This window comes from Drosophila mauritiana, chromosome 2R (assembly GCF_004382145.1).
Source record: "Drosophila mauritiana strain mau12 chromosome 2R, ASM438214v1, whole genome shotgun sequence".
Lineage (NCBI taxonomy): Eukaryota > Metazoa > Arthropoda > Insecta > Diptera > Drosophilidae > Drosophila > Drosophila mauritiana.
In genome coordinates, this window is record NC_046668.1 from 5,909,968 (window position 1) to 5,927,050 (window position 17,083).

The window sequence follows — 17,083 nt, forward strand, 5'->3', positions numbered from 1 at the left end:
GGTTGAAAAGGAAAACTTTATGGCCGAAGTTTTAAAAGTCTCGCTAAGAGCGGCATTTACGCTACACCCACTTAAAATTGTATCTTAAAATAAATTCTGGCGGGCCCCACGAATTCTTTCGCTGGCTGCAGCTCATAAAATATTTTGAGTTAACTTAATACTTTTTACACATGCACATGAATCCGAAAGTTTCTCAACTTAGGAGGGAGCACTCAATGAGCTCGAATATATGACAAATGCTTTTAATGGGCCAACAAACGCTTTGATGCCCCGAGATGTCGCGACTTCTCGCTGGATTTGTTAAGCGTTTTCGAAAAGTGAGCCCGCCTAGATTCTTCTGACATGCATTTAGCTCGGCATTGCTGCCAACTTTCAGCATCGTTATCAGGCAATTATTTACGCAATTATCGAACACTGGCTCGCAGTTTCTGATCCGCCATTCTGCAATCCCCATTATTGCCCATTCGGGTTGACAAACGGCTTTGAACTATGGCGAATGGGTAAAAAAATAGGCTGCAACGGCTCATAAAGCAGCTAACCGCATCGTGACGTCACAAGCAAATAGAATGCTTTCCCCTTTTTCCTGCCACAAGTAGCATTCCACGGCGATGCAAGTAATAATAAGTCAGTCGGGCGAGAGGCCATTAAGTATTGAACCGTCTGCAGTTGCTGCTCTTCCTCTGGCAAGGAAAAGTGGCTTGCACTCAGAAAAAATAAAGATCCTGATCTTGAAGCATGGGATATCGAAAGATATGGATGGAAGACCTACAGCTCTATATGTGTGGATGGAATGGGTAGGCGATGGGCATCCCCTTGGAGTTGCTTCAACAAACCACGCGTGTGATGTGCCTCAATCGTCGAGGTATCATAACACATACTGCGAAGAGGGCGCAGAAAGTGTCAGGAGGGGCACATCAATCATCTGTAATTACGGAATGCATTTCCCATCTTGGACAGCCCCACTCCATCCCCACATTTCGGCTCCTTTCTTCCATTCTTCACCATTTGGCTTTGTGTAGGAACGGAAATAGTTTCTCCTAGAACAGGGCCTGGTTCAGTGATCTCCCGGATGATCTCTGTCATATTTACGAGTGCTTTGAGTGGCATGCAGTGCTTCTAATTGGTTACGAAATCTCTTAGGCAGAGATCTCGACGATTGCAGTTGTGACCCAGTTGATAAGTGGCTTTCCTTATCAGCAGTAAGTAAGCCCATGTGAATATGCTCTTTTCGAGCTGATATTATAACTTGTACAAGTTAGAAAAATAGCTGCGAGAAATAGATATACAAAAGCTCTATAAATATAACTCAATAGTGAACGAGAAGCATGGGTATGCTCTAATTAGAGCTAGCAATCAGATAAGTTTTTATCACACTTTTTTTCTTTTTTTTCAATAGAAAATGACAAAAAGCATGCTTTGGAAGCATAGCCAGCCCATTCCATAATGCCATATGTGCCATTTGATTCGCACATACATGTGCACACAAATTGACTGCTTCCTGTTTATTTGCTTTGTGTTACATGCTCACTTTTTGCTTTTCGGCTGCAGTGTTTTGAACCCACTGTGGCCACTTGTGAACTTTAAGCTCCATTACAGTGTCCGTCGTCGTGTGCGAGCTGAATTTCAATTGAATTCAATGAAATTGCGAATTAAATGCAGCGGAGACAGGAACAACAACATAAACATCACATTCCGACTTTCCCATAACGTAGGCCGCGCAATAAATCCACTTTATTGTTTAAGTCTGGCCTTAAATGTTAATGCAACATGCAACATTCGACACAATAGCGAAACATATAATAATAACAACAAAGTAAAAACTGGCGCAAAATGTTTTTAATCAATTTCAATTGAATGATGACCCGCACAATCAACGTAAGACGCTCACTCAAAGTTGTATCTCTGAGATCTTTCCATTCCGACGGGCGAATATTTTTGTACTCGCTTTGCATAATGTGTTCTTTTAATTTACGATATCATCTCTGCAGATCTGCTTAGCTCATTTCAAATATAGTATTATTCTTTATTTGTTTTTGCTGAAATATTCCGTTCCATTAGCGTTTATTTATTCGAAATTCCAACAAAGTCTGCCATCACGCGATTCCCATTTAAAAATGTAATTCTTATTCCTGACTTCATCGACGTAGCAAATATTCTGTAAATCCTAATCTATTTATATGTTTGCTCTTTATTTCTTTATTTATTTATATGTTATACACGAAGAATAAACAAAATACACATTCGCAAGCTGATAACATAAATGGAAGCAGTCCCTCTATAAATTCGTAATATAAACGAAAGCTTTATTTGGCGATGGGTCAAGAATACTGGCCTCCTAATTGATTTCCATTTAAGCTAACATATGAGGTAACTTGAATAACAAAGATAAAAATGGCTGAGAACGCCTGAAATGTATTGGTGTTTGAGAGACCTACGTGATCCAATATCATAATTGTTTGTATAATAAAATAACAAGTAGTTCGCATGTACAATTTACCAATTATTACGATAATGGGGAAAAGTAAAATCCATTCATAAGAAACTATGTCCACAGTCTATCTAGAACTGGAATTACTCATCTACTCGGCGGACTGACTAATTCCCAATCTGACCCACTGATGTGGCACAGCCCCTCCAAAGTCCCCTCTCCACCCCAAAACAGCATTTTCCGGACAGCAGAGGCAATGAACCGTACGTTTATCTGCTCCCCACACAAAAAGATACAAATGTATCCGTCCAGACGCACACTCGATCCACAATATCCAACTGCAAGCAACCGACAAGCGCAATGAAACAAAAAGCGAAAGCCAAAGTAAATGTAAGAAAAACAGAATCAGAAATGCACAGAAACGTTTGGGAAATCCACAGAAGCGGCAGCGGGAAAAGTGGGTGAAAAGTTGAGGCGCATGTGTCAACAAAGATAAGAAGCGTAAAATTAAACTGAAAATGAATCTGAATTAAATAACATCCATGCCACGACAAATTGGCAATTATCTGGAGTTAAAACGATATTTGTATATCGTTCAGACAGTTCGAATTCTTTACAATCCGATGCTATTATATGTGTAATTCTTTAAGACTCAATTAACATAAGTACCCACAGGTGCGCAAAGCTTCAAATCTTTATACATATATCTTTAAGATAAATTTCGTATTTTCCAGTACATAAGTACATGTGAATATAGAAAATGAAGCGCTTCATTAGAGGTGAAGGCATAATTACATAAAGTGTAAATATATGAGTAATAGGTATCTGATAGTCGTGACACTCGACTAAAGCGAATGAATTGCTTCATCTCTGACTGAAGGCATGTAAATATATGAGTAATAGGTACCAGATAGTCGGGGCACTCGAATATAACGCTTTGCTTTCGTAAGGTTAATTTTAAAAAGGCCGAGAAAGAGCAATAAATATCAAAGTTCTATAGTTTCCGGACTCTACAGTTCACCAGTTCGGTATGCCTTAAACACGAATGTATTGGGCCAAGTGCAATTACTCACCAATGAGGGCAACAGCTGCGAACAGCATTAGCCATTTGAGGCGTTCGTTGGGCATATTCATTCCGTATGCCGTGTTTCCGCTGAGCGGGTTGTGTGAAGTTGGCAGTAGAGAGCGGGTCTATCTGACTATCGATTTTACGCAAAAATTCAATGAAAAGCACCCTTGGCACGTCCGAATTATCTGAAAAAGGAGAGAAGCATTGTTTCATTACTTTATATTATATTATGTTTATATATTTTGTATAGGGGCTCCTCATTTTGTGCTTATAAATGGCGAGTGGAATAACTTTTGCAAAATGTCCCCCTTTGTTTATTGAGGTAGAAGTAATTTGATTAGGCAAACCACCCTCTGCAGTAAGACAGAGTACCCTCATTTTAACCATTAATGACTACCTAAAACACCTGCAGTTGGGTGAATTTTTAATGGAAAAATCCTAAATACAATGCAATCCTCAGCACTATAATATATTCATTCATTCTTTTCCAACACTATGAGGTTAATTCTTCTGATGGCTGTGTTTATGGCTCTTCAAGCAAAGTTCTCAATTCCCAAGTATCTGTCATAGTGTTGTTTATGGAGCAACAATAGCAGCACGAATCGAATAAAGAACACTTAGCTGACTCTGAGGTCTATCCCGAAAAGTGTCTCCAACAAATTTCCAGTAGAGAAGCCCTTTAAAAGCGTTAAGCAAATGGAATAAAAAATAGAGGGAACCACACGAAAGAGGCAACAGTGGGCAGTGGAAGGAGGGTTCCGCGGATGGATGTCATTAATTAAACCACAAATGGCGATAGAAGAAGGAGGCAACTACTTTTCGTTTTTCCGCCTTCTGCTATCCATAAAATGTCACGCGCCCCCCTTCCCCGCCGCCACCACCGCAGTTTGGAGGAGAAAAAAAAACACTTTATGACAGGCAGGAAGTCACGATTCCACATTTCTGTCTGTCTGTTTGTCCCCCGATCCCTCGACGTCTGCAACTTGACATCGGCCCCACGAGATCCAGCTCCTCCACATGGCCAGCGACTTACTTTAATCCACGAGCTTGCCTCTAATTGTTCCATATACACATTCTTGTGCAATGGAAATAGATTGAAAAGCAAATTGCTCAGCTTCTTAACGCTTAATTAACTCTTAAGTGGATTCCTTCATTTGTCGAGGAAGATTTCGTTTTTTACTCCGCATTCAATTCAAGTCGGATCATTCAGCTAGATAGCTAGGGCTTATCTACGATTTGGGTTTGTTTGCTCAGAGGGTTGCGCAGGCGTATAGAGCGATCTATGCCCCTTTGGAATAATAAAATAGGTGGTTGGTGGCGGGTCCGTTGTACCCCTGTTAGCTTTTCAATTGGCCTAATGAACGGACTGTCGCTTGCAGCGAGGGTTAACTGTCTCCAAGTTGAGCAGCTTGACTGGGAAACAGCTGCCTCAATGGCACTGGGGTGGCCAAAATATTCCAGCAGGGGTGTGCCATCAACCACGAGTTTACTAACCGAAAAATTCCCTTAAGCTGCCTCTACTAGGTATTCCAGAAAAGTTGAGAATTAGAGCGAGGAGCATGTTGGATAATAGTTATATATATTAATTAGTTTTGAAATGTGTTTGCTAATCAAAAACCCAAATTGAATTTTAGATGTCGTTAGCAAGTTCCAGCAGACGAAGGCGATTAAATTTATCCACATATGGGAATGGTTGTAAATCATTATTGAATCACGTACAAGCTTTATGCCTCCATAACTTGAAAAGGTTAATGAAGTAAACAAATTTCTTTAAGAATCATGTGCATTTTCCTAACCAAGCCAATAAATAAATTAATTCGGTTTCTTGCTTTTGAAAAATAAGTTAATAAAATATAAATGGAAAATTAATTTGTCCAAAAATTGCCGAAAAGCAGGGAAATATTCGAGTAATGACTCATCAATACATTTCTCCTTGAGCTTTCAGCTTAGAAATTGTTCGCTTCCCATCCCGAGAACTGATGCTCGACTGAAGCAATTTGGAGAACATCTGGTAATCAGTCAACGGATCCAGGCATCCGTATAGGCAACATATGTGCGGATACATCTATACCATATACAATGTACCTACATAAAGAGATACAACCCTCGGTGAGCGGATCCGTTTGGTCAATCGCGTGGTAAAATCAACGAATCAAAAGCATTTTAATATTACTCATGCTCGCATTTCGTATACTTCTTGTTGCCCCGTCTGGCTGCATGTGTAACTTTAAATTGGGGTGACGAGCCAATAAATTCAGGAAGGGTGGTGCCGCAGCAATGGTCGGATGGGGCACAGTGGCCACTGAGGGCACTGGCCCAGTGCAGGGTCGTCGGCGGAGGCAGAGGACACTCATCCATTGTCCAGAACCGCTGCTGTGACCCATTCGCGCCCAGAGCTTCCGCACTGCGGCCCTAATTGAGATTCAAGTGCTCTCGGCGGCAGTAGAAACAAAAGGAAATATTTATTCGGTCCTTTGTTCACTTTAACCTTTTCCGCTGTGTCATGTTGCTGCCCAAGTGGAAATCAATATTTGCCTTCACAAGCGACCCGATGAGTGCATTCTCATCAAATCGATGAGAGCGGCCAAAGGGAATTTGTTTAAACACCAGTGTGCTGTGTATAAATTAGTTTAGTGGTGGGTGAAGTAACCATCACTAAAACAACTTAGAACTTATCTATAAAGATGTGTGAATATAATGGCGCACTATTGGATTTATTTATTGATTTTATTGGTTGCCAAAACTCATTGAACACTTCGCTTGCAGCTGTTAAGCACTTTTAGACATGCATATTAACGAATATAAATCATTTTTCCAGGATCTATTCAGTTCATTTAAAAGGACACTTCTTAAATGTGAAACAAAAATAGTTCGAAATATTTAGTTATTGTAAAAACTGATCAGTGTAAACATAACTTAAAAGATTTAATCAATAGCGCCCAAATTCGTGTTCAATAATATTACAGCAAGTTCTTAGGTGTATAGGTAATCTCTGACTTTTTTATTGTTCTGAAAACAGGGAGTCACATGGAAAATTGGCACTAGTCCAACTGGTGGGAAAAACCGCCTAGCAACAGGATGGCGAGCCGACGAAAATCCAGAAAAAGAAGCAGGAAAATAAAAAGTATATCGCCGGCAGACGGAGAAGGAAGCGGAGGAGGAGGGTAGTGCAACACTTGCAAAATCAAATAGTGGAAACTTCAGACACACCAGCAAGGAAAGGACGAAGGCAGCTGCACGGGATTTCAGAGATTTTACAAGCAGGGGATGAAACAACACTAACATCAGGACTCACACACACATACATACGTGCGCTGAAAGGATCACGACGTATGTGTGCCACATGGAAACTGCGAGGAATTTTAAAAGGTTCTTCAGAATGATGCGTTTTGAGTAGGGAAAGCTGAAAACTACCTGACGGGGACAAAGGACCAAGGACCTGGCGGCAGGAGGCACAGGTTGCACACACACACACACACTGACTGGCACACACGCATGGACGCACAAGCGAATACAACGGTAATCGCAGAGTTGCTTTTCTGCGGTTCCAAGGGCGCATGCGCCGAAAAAAATTCGCTGAAAATTTAGGGACTGCAATTATTTCCTCTAAAAGTCGATTTATAAATAAAAAGAAGCACGAAATACATAGAAACGCCCTAGGTACTAAGCAAGACATTCGGAAATGTATAATTAAACATATTTGGGGGTCGTAAAACATGAATTTTCCCTCCCTCATGGCCGTACATTTTCACACCCTTTTGCAAGTGTGTGTGATGTGATACGGTGCACAAAGTAACCGTTTTTGCATTCCCAAATTGGGAAAACTTAACGTCTGGCGAAAAATCAATAGGAAGACCAAAGACTTTTTCCATCTAACCGATAAAATATCAATCTACAGCATCCTGCAGTTGATTTCGCAGTCTAGCGCTACTCGGTGGGCGTGGGCAGGACTCACGCACACTTCCGCACCCAACCTATACATACACGACGGGCACAAAGAAGTTGCCAGACAACGGTGAAAATTCCCCAACGGAACCGCCGACTTTTCTTACCGTTATTGCTACTGCGGCTGGTCAAATTGTTGTTTAAATGCGATTAATTGTTAACACACACACACACTTGTGAGAGTGGTGGGCTATTTGCAGCAGGGTGCCACTAATCCACGGGGGTGGCGACTCCGCACAAAAGCACGGCACACACAAACACAGATACTTTGCTCTGCTCTTGGCTATCTTTCAGATACTTTGCATACTATTATTCACTTCTTTGTAGGGAGGTGCACTAGCACCGCTGCAACCGGTTGGCGGATTGCTAAACGCGTACCGCTGCCGAATATCCGTGTATCCGTACCCGTATCCGTATCGGTGTCCCAAAACAACGCTCACACGCACACACAAATACACGCACGCTCTCGCGATTCGCCGACTAGCGCTGAAATCCGGTTCTCGATCGCTCGACGGTCCAAACAAGACTGAATCGGATGCTCAGATACTCGCCATCGGATTTAGATACGCCGCTCAAACCGGCGCTCTCTCTCTCTCTCTCTCACCCCCTCTCTTTACGCTTTCAGTGTATGTGTGTGTGTCCGAAGGGGCGATTGCTTGGGAAATTTCTGGGACATTTTTCACCTGTTGCCTTGTGGACTGTGTTTGCTTGGATTTCAGCTGCAAATGTAGAACTTAAGTATCTTTTTTAGTCGATAATCATTTTATTTATAAAATAAAACACTTTGTGATTGATTAGTTTAGTTTGTATATATTTATTTGCTTAACCAACAATATCCACACAAAGCCATGCCGAGCGATTTGGCAGAATATGTATGCTTACAAATGTGTTTATAATTTTTCACACGTTGATATTGAGGGAACATACATACATTAATATCAATTTAAGTTACTCGAAGTACAGTGCAAACTGCATCTATATCAATGGACAATAAAAAATACGTTATACACAACCAAAAAGTATTGAATTTTAATGTAGTTGGTGCAAAATGAGTATTGGATTAGCGCAAATACTGCGCATTGAAGCATTAAGTTTTACAGAGTAAATGCTTTTGATAGAGTATTATTGGGTATGGAGTGCGTATGTTGTAAGGTCAATTAAAATTCGAGGGAAGACACAATAGTGTTTACAACTAAGCTAAAACTAACAAAATCAATTAAAATTAAGTGGTTACCTAACAATTATTGTTATGTACAAGTTAAACAGTGCGGAGACTTAGGTCAACACTTTGAGCGAGTTTTGTGTACGGTTTGTCTTGCGAGTATCTTAAGTAGCAGGTCAAGTCTTTACGGTTAAATCTCATGAGGATAGTTACTTCCATATGCTAGGTGTATGTACGCGTGAGGGTTTCTAAAATAAATGCTCCCCAGCTAAAGAGCCAGAATGAGAACCATGTGTTGTAGTCTATTTGTGTCATGAATGTGGACGCGACTTGTTCAGTTCTTGTTGCCAGGATCTGAGCTCTTGCTTCACACTTAAAAAGATGTCGAACTCCAGCCACTTCAATAAGTTAAACGACAAGCAGTAAACTAATAAATTCAAGCTGGTATATATGTCGGACTATTGATTAAACTGTATGCAATTATATGGGAGTAATCTAGCTGTTATACATTTTTAAGCATTTTTTAATATTGTCACCTCAATTATTAAAGTGGCTGGATTTCAAATCATGGCTATTAATTGTATATGGCTATTTGGCTTAACCTTATAATATCGTCCTGGAAATGGTTAAATTCGTATTTAGTTTCGACGACTTGCGTCCTGGATAATTATCTTGTTCTTCTGACGCGTCACTTTCGTGGCCGTCGGCGCTGGCATCAGTCGCTTCAGCTGCTCCGGCCTGAAGCTGACCAGAGCCTTCTCCTTCACTTTTCCTACGGCTCCAGTGGTGGTTGTAGACGTAGTGGTTGCCGTGGCCGTGGTGGTCGACTCAATCAGTGCCGTAGATTCCTCGGCTGTGGAGCCGGAGCTGCCGGCTGCAGCAGCTGACGCGTACCTGGTGAGCACATGGAACTTGGCAAAGATGTTGCGCCCGCTGCGTTGCTCTTTGTCCTTGTATTTGTCTAGCGCCGAGCCGGTGGGCATTGGCTTTGGCGCTTTCATCAGTGCCTTGCTTGGATTGCCGCCACCTTTGTAGAAATGATCGTAGTCGAAATCACTACTGGCCTGCACCGGCGAGGCGCCACAGGCTGGGGCCAAAGCTCGTTCTCCGTAGCTGGCCGAGCTGGCCGACGTTTCCTCCGCCATGTGACGCAGCATCAAAGTGAGTTTCATTTCGTGCTGGCGCTGCAGCAGCACCGCATTCCGTTCGCCCTCTAGTCTAGCCTGGCGCACGGCATTGGACAGAACGCGCTCCTTCCACTCCCAGGCATCCCGCTCGCGTTCCAACTGCACCAGCTGCAGCTCCAGCTTTCGTGAGGAGTCGCGCAAATCGATAACCTTGGTGAAGTATTTGTACAGAAGTGTTCGCATCTCCTCCGTTGAGAGACGATTTAGGCGGGCCATCAGCATCTGTTCTCCCTTCTCCCGCTGGATTCGCTCGCTCGTGTCGATGGAGCGGTGGCCCGTGATCATCTCGTTCTTGAATTCTATAGCCGCATCTATGGCCTCGATGGCCTCATCGCACTCGAGCAGCTTGCGCTCCTCCTTTTGCGTCAGCACCTTGTCCCGCTTAAGTTTGCGGTCCAAATGACAGCGCTCTTCCAACAACAAGTCACGAGTGCCGCGCAAGTTGCGGATCTCATGACGCAAGCTCTCCTGCTGCTCTGGTCCCGGCTGCTCCTCCAGGTTATCCGACTTCTCGCGTAAAATGTGATTAAGGTGCGTAATCCTAGCCTGCACTGCCTTTAACTGGCGGCCCTGCTGCTCGGGAGAGCCTTGCGCCTTCACTAGCTCTTTGCCAGTCTCCCTGGATTCTCGCAGTTTGGCTAGCTCCGCCTCCATCTGGGTGCGCAGCTTACACTCCTTTCGAAGCTTTTTCTCTAAATCATCGGCCTGCTTTCGAGACTCGCCCACCGATTGCTGTAGCTTCTTTACCTTCTGTCCGCTCTCACCCGCAATATGCTTCATGGAGCTTAGGTCCTCTAGTCGACGCTCGAGATGTCCGATTATCGTGGTCCATCGTTCAATCTCCGACTGATCCCGGCCTTGAACTAGCGCCTTACCTAGCTGCTTCTTGGCCTTTTCGCACTCGGCCTCCAGTTTGGCCCGTTTCTTGTGAAATTTTTGCTTTGCATGGCTGCGAGTGTCGCTGTTCTTGACCAATTCGGCGATTATGTTTTGTTTTACCTGGATTGTCTCTTCGATTTCACGTAACTGTCGCTGCTTGCCCTCGATCTCGGCGACCAGTTTGCGCAATTTTTTCTGCAGCTGTTCAGTTGGAGCTGTGGCAGCGGCCGCTGCGAGAGCTGCCTGACGAAGTCCTTCGCCCGAAGAACTTTCCAGAGGATCGACGACCGACTCAGGATCGATGGGCGGAGGCGGCTGCTGGGAAGCTACCCGATTAAGCATGGCGAGCTCTGCAGTACTTAAGCTAGCGCCTGGCTGAACACTTCTCCTGCGACCTGTTGGAGGAAGAAACCAAAATGTTACCGTATAAAAAAAGGTTATTCAAGGCAAAGACTTACTGCCGATGCTGACTTTGCGATCATCGCCATTTTCTTCTGGCGGCTGTGGCTCATTCTCGCGGTCTTGGCTTTGCATAACCGCCTTCGGATGCTTGGATAGATAATCAGCGTGTTTTTCAAGGATAAGAGCGTCTGTTTTGTCGCGAAACTCTTCCATTAGGCTTTCTATCTTGTCATCCAGATCGGGCCGATGCGACTCATTGTCTGTGTCGTTTTCGTTGTCGGAGTTTGGCGACTCCGAATTGGCTGCGTCAGAGTTCAAGTCCTCGGGCTCCTCGGCCTCCAGAATGGGAACCAACTGTTTTTGCTGACGCATAGCCTCTGTTGAGCTGAGACACTCCTCGCACTCCTGCTTGAGGAAGAGCCACTCCTCGATTTGCTCCTTCTCCACTTCAGAAATCAGTTTGGAGTCAATTAGCCTATAAATGTCTTTGTCGTCAAAAGGCCCACATCGGAAATAATGTGTACACTTACTTGGAAAATAAGCCCTCGGCGTTGGTAACTAGTTTGGACCATTGGCTCGCTGCAAATTGTAGGCCAAAGTTGTCCCCTGGTCCCGCCTGTGCCAAAGGTCCAGCAGAGGAATTGGATACGGGCACAGGCTCAGCCGGCTGAACGATCATCGTGTTGTCGTCGGAGTAGGTGTTCATAATTACAAAATTACGTACGCACTGCACCTTAAAGGCGAACTGCAGGTTGCCCAGAGTTTCGGGCAAGTGCTCTTCCAGCGGTGACACGCACAGGATCACGAGCGTCTGAGCCCGTCCGCCGAACGAGTCCTTCAAGAGAGTGGTGAGCGTAGTCTGACCGTACGGAATGTTGCCATTAACCCCGTACATGAGGCCTGGATCTGTGAGAGTGCTGATCACCTGCTCCAGCATACACAGGCCAGCATCGCGAGGACGTCCAGGTGGCTGGTCGCCGCATCGCTCTGTGCCGCAGAGATCCGAGAAACTGGCCGTGGACAAGCGGTGCTGCAAAAGGCCCTCCTTGGACACCCACTGCTGCTCCAGGGTAAGCGTGAACAGGGTGTGCGCCGGCAACGATTGGCGGGCCGACAGGCCCACCTGCAGCCAGTGGAGGACGGCATCTAAGTTGGTGCAGTGTATGTTTCCCATGCCCAACAGGTCACAGACTTCACCTCCGCAAATTTCCACGAATCCCACGTTGATGGCGTAGGTGCGTTCTTAAAGTGAAAATGGAAATTGGATAACTATGCTTATAAGATCCTTTTAGTAAACCCACCTGGGTGCAACGATATGTGCGAGAAAATGTCACGAACACAAAGTTGGACGACTCCTTCGGTGGAATCCGTCAGAGTAGGGTCCTGGACGTTTCCGTAGAGCGTGTAGCTTTTGCCCTGGCCCCGCTGTCCATAGGTGACCACAGATGCGTCGAAGCCTTCCAGGAACAGGGTGATAAGCGGAAAAACCGTCTGATGATACACTTGCTCCTGGGAGCTGCTGCTGGGCAGGGCGTGGGTGACCGGAACTGTGTGGGGACCCACTTGGATCAGTCCAGCCGCAATGCTGTCCATGGGATCTCCGCCTGGCAGGGCACTGGGCAATCCCAGGGCCGAAGCGCTGATGGGAATAGCCTGAACGCAATATGCGGAGTCCGGGTAATCCTTGTGGCCACTATCGTTGCCATTGGCATCTGGAATTGTCTTCGAATCGGTCGCACTGTCCTGCTCAGCATTCCCGTTTGGGTCCGTCTCTGCCGGATTGTCCTTCTCAGCCGCCGGAACTTGAGCCGCGGAGTCCTTGGAGTCCGCCCCCTCATCCTCTGCCTGCGCCTCCTTTTCGGGCTCTGCGGGTCCGAAGCTTCTCAACAAGTCCTTGAGCTCTCTATGCGGGAAGATGCGCACCGCTACCTGAATGGGTATTTCCATGGTGGTTAGGCAACTAGTCCTGGTCTCGGAGGAGCTCTTTCACTCGATATCCTGCGCTTTGTTTGGCATCTTTGCGCTTTCAAATACGTGCAAAAATTCAGCTCCCTCCGAATCGATACAATGTGATAGTGTGGCCGCAGCTAGAGCGCCAACACAAGCCGAAGATACCGAATCCATGTAACAAACAGTTCGTTGCTGTAAAAATCAAAAGCATTTTCCAATCAAATTGCTGTCGAAAGTCAATTTGAAGCCTGTGACCTCACAACTAATCTTCAAACTTTAGGAAAATTGAGTTAAACCGATACCCATAGATAGATTCTCATCAAAGGGCTCGAGCTTGAACTGCAAAAATACCAAATTTGCTGCCGTGCTGTTGGTTGTGATCTTTGCTAACCATGGATTTGTATGGTATACACAGAAAGTAAACTTTGGTATTTTAAAAGTTGCGATCAGCATGGTCGGTATATGCTAAAGGTCTCACTGAGCGCGTGTTTTTTTTTGTGCTAAACGCTTTGTTTTGAGAATTGAGTGCAGTAATCACCATAAATCAGCATGTCCAAGCGTCGAATCGAAGTGGGGGAGACCTACGGCAGCAAGGCGAAGAAGTAAGTGTGCCAGTGCCAGCATACGGCAGTAGTGTAACGCTCCTTTCTCACCAGGGACCCGGAGGCGTCCTCCTCGTCGGCGGCAGCCGCTGCCGGCACAGTGGCCCAGATCCTGGGCGGATTCGTGCCCAACAAGCAGCCGCCCACGATGAACCCGCTGACCAACACGCCGTACTCGCAACGGTACCAGAATCTCTACAAGAAGCGCATTGCGCTGCCCGTGTTCGAGTACCAGGCGGACTTCATGCGGCTCCTCAGCCTGCACCAGTGCATTGTGCTGGTGGGCGAGACGGGCTCCGGCAAGACGACACAAATTCCGCAGTGGTGTGTGGACTTCGCAGTGTCCAAGGGGCGCAAGGGAGTCTCCTGCACACAGCCACGTCGAGTTGCCGCCATGTCCGTGGCCCAGCGCGTTTCGGAGGAGATGGACGTGAAACTGGGCGAAGAGGTCGGGTACTCCATCCGTTTCGAGGACTGCTCCACGGCCAAGACGCTGCTCAAGTACATGACCGACGGTATGTTGTTGCGCGAGGCCATGTCTGATCCAATGCTGGACCAGTACCAGGTCATTCTGCTTGACGAGGCTCACGAGCGAACCTTGGCCACTGACATTCTAATGGGCGTGCTCAAGGAGGTCATCCGTCAGCGCAGCGACCTTAAGCTGGTGGTCATGTCCGCCACACTGGACGCCGGCAAGTTCCAGCAGTATTTCGACAACGCACCGCTCATGAAAGTGCCCGGTCGCACACATCCCGTGGAGATCTTCTACACGCCCGAACCAGAAAGGGATTACCTAGAGGCTGCTATTCGCACGGTCATCCAGATACACATGTGCGAGGAAATTGAGGGTAAGTTGGTGCATGGGTTCCACTTGAAGTTCATTTAATGGCTTGTCCATTCATCGTTCTAAAAAGCAAAACAGTTTAATTATAATTAAAATAATCTTGATAGTGTGTGCATTTATCGATCATCTGTTTACAATGCAAAAGTGCCAGGCAAAAGATAAATTTTCCGAATGTCGAAGGGCTGTTCTTAAGTTTCAATAATATTTATGCTTCGTACTTGCTTCGTACTTGCTTCGATGGGATTGTAATCATTCAAGTGTTTACGACATTTGAATATGATCCTATTCAATGCCAGAAATACTTGCATACACTTATTCCATTGTAAACTAAATGCCAATTTTATTTTGCAACTCTAGGTGATATCCTAATGTTCCTCACGGGCCAGGAGGAGATTGAGGAGGCTTGCAAGCGCATTAAGCGCGAGATCGACAATTTGGGCTCTGAAATTGGAGAGCTGAAGTGCATTCCCCTGTACTCGACGCTGCCGCCCAATTTGCAGCAGCGCATCTTCGAGCCGGCCCCACCGCCAAATGCCAATGGCGCGATCGGACGCAAGGTCGTGGTGTCCACCAACATCGCCGAAACCTCACTGACCATTGACGGAGTGGTGTTCGTGATCGATCCAGGCTTCGCCAAGCAAAAGGTGTACAATCCTCGCATTCGAGTGGAGAGTCTGCTCGTCTCCCCCATTTCGAAAGCGTCTGCGCAGCAGAGATCCGGTCGTGCTGGACGTACGCGTCCTGGCAAGTGTTTCCGTCTGTACACGGAAAAGGCGTTTAAGAACGAAATGCAGGACAATACCTACCCCGAAATCCTGCGCTCCAATTTGGGTAATGCCCAGATCCCCTAGAACTATTAAGCGATTTCTAATACCACGTTTCTTATTTTTGAGCAGGCACTGTGGTTCTGCAGCTCAAGAAGTTGGGCATCGACGATCTGGTGCATTTCGATTTCATGGACCCCCCAGCTCCAGAGACCTTGATGCGTGCCCTGGAGTTGCTCAACTATCTGGCCGCCCTGGATGATGACGGCAATCTTACGGACCTGGGCGCCGTTATGTCCGAGTTCCCTCTGGATCCGCAGCTGGCCAAGATGCTGATCGCCAGTTGCCAACACAACTGCTCTAATGAAATACTTTCCATAACGGCCATGTTGTCGGGTGAGAAAAACCACAAATCTAAGAAACTGTCTTCGATAAGTTAGGGGTCGCACTTATACTTTCACGGCTGCCACTTTTCGTTTTTTAAATGCGTAAGACTTGTACCTAATTTCGATTTGTGCGGATGCATACTCGCATTTGTTTCCGTTCAAGTGGCAGCCGTGATTCACTTCTTCATTATAAATTGAAAGTCTGAGGTTTCGGGGAAGAATTTTCGATATTCTTGAAAGAATTTATGTAATTTCTTAAGAAACAATGCAAAGGAAAAAGTTTTTCAATTTATTTGTTCTTTGCATTCAACTCGAAAAAAAGTTGCACATTCGTTTAAAAGTCCAAGTCCATTATTTGAATGGATTGATGTGGGAAATATGCCCAAGTAGATAGTGTTTTCATCTTTTATTGTTCCGCGAACGCACTTGCAACTCACAAATGCAATCAATCTTTGAATCAAGCCTCTAGATTGCGTAGCTGACAAAATGTAAGCACAATCTATTTGTTTATGTTAAAAATTATTTGAACTTGCGCTTAATCGAAACCAAACCAATTCAAACGTGCCAAAGTTCCACAATGCTTCGTTCGTCCCAACGAGGCGAAGAAAGCTGCCGATGAGGCCAAGATGCGATTAGCCCACATTGACGGAGACCACCTGACCTTGCTTAATGTCTATCACGCCTTTAAGCAGAGTAAGTAGACTAAACCAACCTCTATTCGAAATGGAAACAGAAAGACATATGCTGCTTTCAGACAGTGAGGATCCAAACTGGTGCTACGAGAACTTCATAAACTTCCGGTCGCTAAAGAGTGCGGATAACGTGCGCCAGCAGCTGGCTAGGATCATGGACCGCTTCAGCTTGCGGCGCACGAGCACGGAATTCACCTCGAAGGACTACTATGTAAACATCCGAAAGGCCCTCGTGCAGGGCTTCTTCATGCAGGTGGCCCACCTGGAGCGCACTGGCTACTATCTGACCATTAAGGACAACCAGAACGTGCAGCTGCATCCGTCGACGTGCCTCGACCACAAGCCCGATTGGGTCCTCTACAATGAGTTCGTGCTGACCACAAAGAACTACATTCGCACGGTGACAGATGTGAAACGTGAGTAGCAACTTCCGCACTCCAGGACCACTTTTGTAAGCATTTCCTTCCTTTATAGCTGAATGGTTGTGCAACCTGGCGCCCCAATATTATGACTTGAACAACTTCCCCCAGTGCGAGGCGAAACGACAGCTGGAGTTGCTGCAGCAGCGGATGGAGACCAAGCAGTACCAGAAGGGTTTCTAAGTCCCCAGAGTATGGCTAGGTGTAATATGATGGAGAAAGGATCATGGATATGAGTGTGTGAATTTTAGCAAGTTATAAGAAAAATAACCCGTTTGCTTTTTATTGTTTGCTAACTTGATTCAAGCACATAGACACTTTAACAGATCAATAATATGCAAGAACTCCGTTTAG

General features: G+C 45.5%; 3 protein-coding genes across 52 annotated transcripts in view; 1 reads left to right on the forward strand and 2 right to left on the reverse strand.

The window, feature by feature from the left end:
- LOC117137085 (Down syndrome cell adhesion molecule-like protein Dscam2) overlaps positions 1–7,954 on the reverse strand; it is a 61,839-nt gene extending 53,885 nt beyond the window's left edge. For all 50 annotated transcript variants that reach the window (XM_033298346.1, XM_033298353.1, XM_033298363.1 and 47 more), the window contains exons 1-2: positions 7,550–7,954; positions 3,502–3,682 (exon numbers count right to left, since the gene is read on the reverse strand). In XM_033298346.1, the coding sequence (XP_033154237.1) occupies positions 3,502–3,562 (61 nt within the window). In that variant the 5' untranslated portion in view covers positions 3,563–3,682; positions 7,550–7,954. The remainder of the gene's footprint in view (positions 1–3,501; positions 3,683–7,549) is intronic.
- A 278-nt stretch (positions 7,955–8,232) lies between these two features.
- Positions 8,233–13,194, reverse strand: LOC117138382 (kinesin-like protein costa). The gene is made up of 4 exons (XM_033300451.1): positions 12,374–13,194; positions 11,603–12,314; positions 11,129–11,547; positions 8,233–11,065 (listed from the first exon to the last, which is right to left on the reverse strand). The coding sequence occupies exons 1-4, from the start codon at positions 13,017–13,019 to the stop codon at positions 9,243–9,245; spliced, it is 3,600 nt and encodes a 1,199-aa protein (XP_033156342.1). The 5' UTR covers positions 13,020–13,194; the 3' UTR covers positions 8,233–9,242.
- Positions 13,195–13,462: 268 nt separating this feature from the next.
- On the forward strand, positions 13,463–17,082 carry LOC117138383 (putative pre-mRNA-splicing factor ATP-dependent RNA helicase PRP1). The gene is made up of 7 exons (XM_033300452.1): positions 13,463–13,624; positions 13,679–14,472; positions 14,826–15,299; positions 15,365–15,628; positions 16,189–16,311; positions 16,373–16,726; positions 16,785–17,082. Exons 1-7 carry the CDS (start codon positions 13,572–13,574, stop codon positions 16,910–16,912), a joined length of 2,190 nt encoding a protein of 729 aa, XP_033156343.1. The 5' UTR covers positions 13,463–13,571; the 3' UTR covers positions 16,913–17,082.
- The last annotated feature ends 1 nt before the right edge of the window (position 17,083 follows it).

Excerpts from the sequence above, each read along its gene's own strand:
- LOC117138382 (XM_033300451.1), bottom strand. The coding sequence starts at position 13,019 with ATGGAAATACCCATTCAGGTAGCGGTGCGCATCTTCCCGCATAGAGAG. Across the intron at positions 11,548-11,602 it reads GCCGAGGGCTTATTTTCCAA|GCTAATTGACTCCAAACTGA; the intron begins GTAAGTGTACAC and ends AGACATTTATAG. Across the intron at positions 11,066-11,128 it reads TCGCAAAGTCAGCATCGGCA|GTCGCAGGAGAAGTGTTCAG; the intron begins GTAAGTCTTTGC and ends TTCCTCCAACAG.
- LOC117138383 (XM_033300452.1), top strand. The coding sequence starts at position 13,572 with ATGTCCAAGCGTCGAATCGAAGTGGGGGAGACCTACGGCAGCAAGGCG. Across the intron at positions 15,629-16,188 it reads CATAACGGCCATGTTGTCGG|TTCCACAATGCTTCGTTCGT; the intron begins GTGAGAAAAACC and ends AACGTGCCAAAG. Across the intron at positions 16,727-16,784 it reads CACGGTGACAGATGTGAAAC|CTGAATGGTTGTGCAACCTG; the intron begins GTGAGTAGCAAC and ends CTTCCTTTATAG.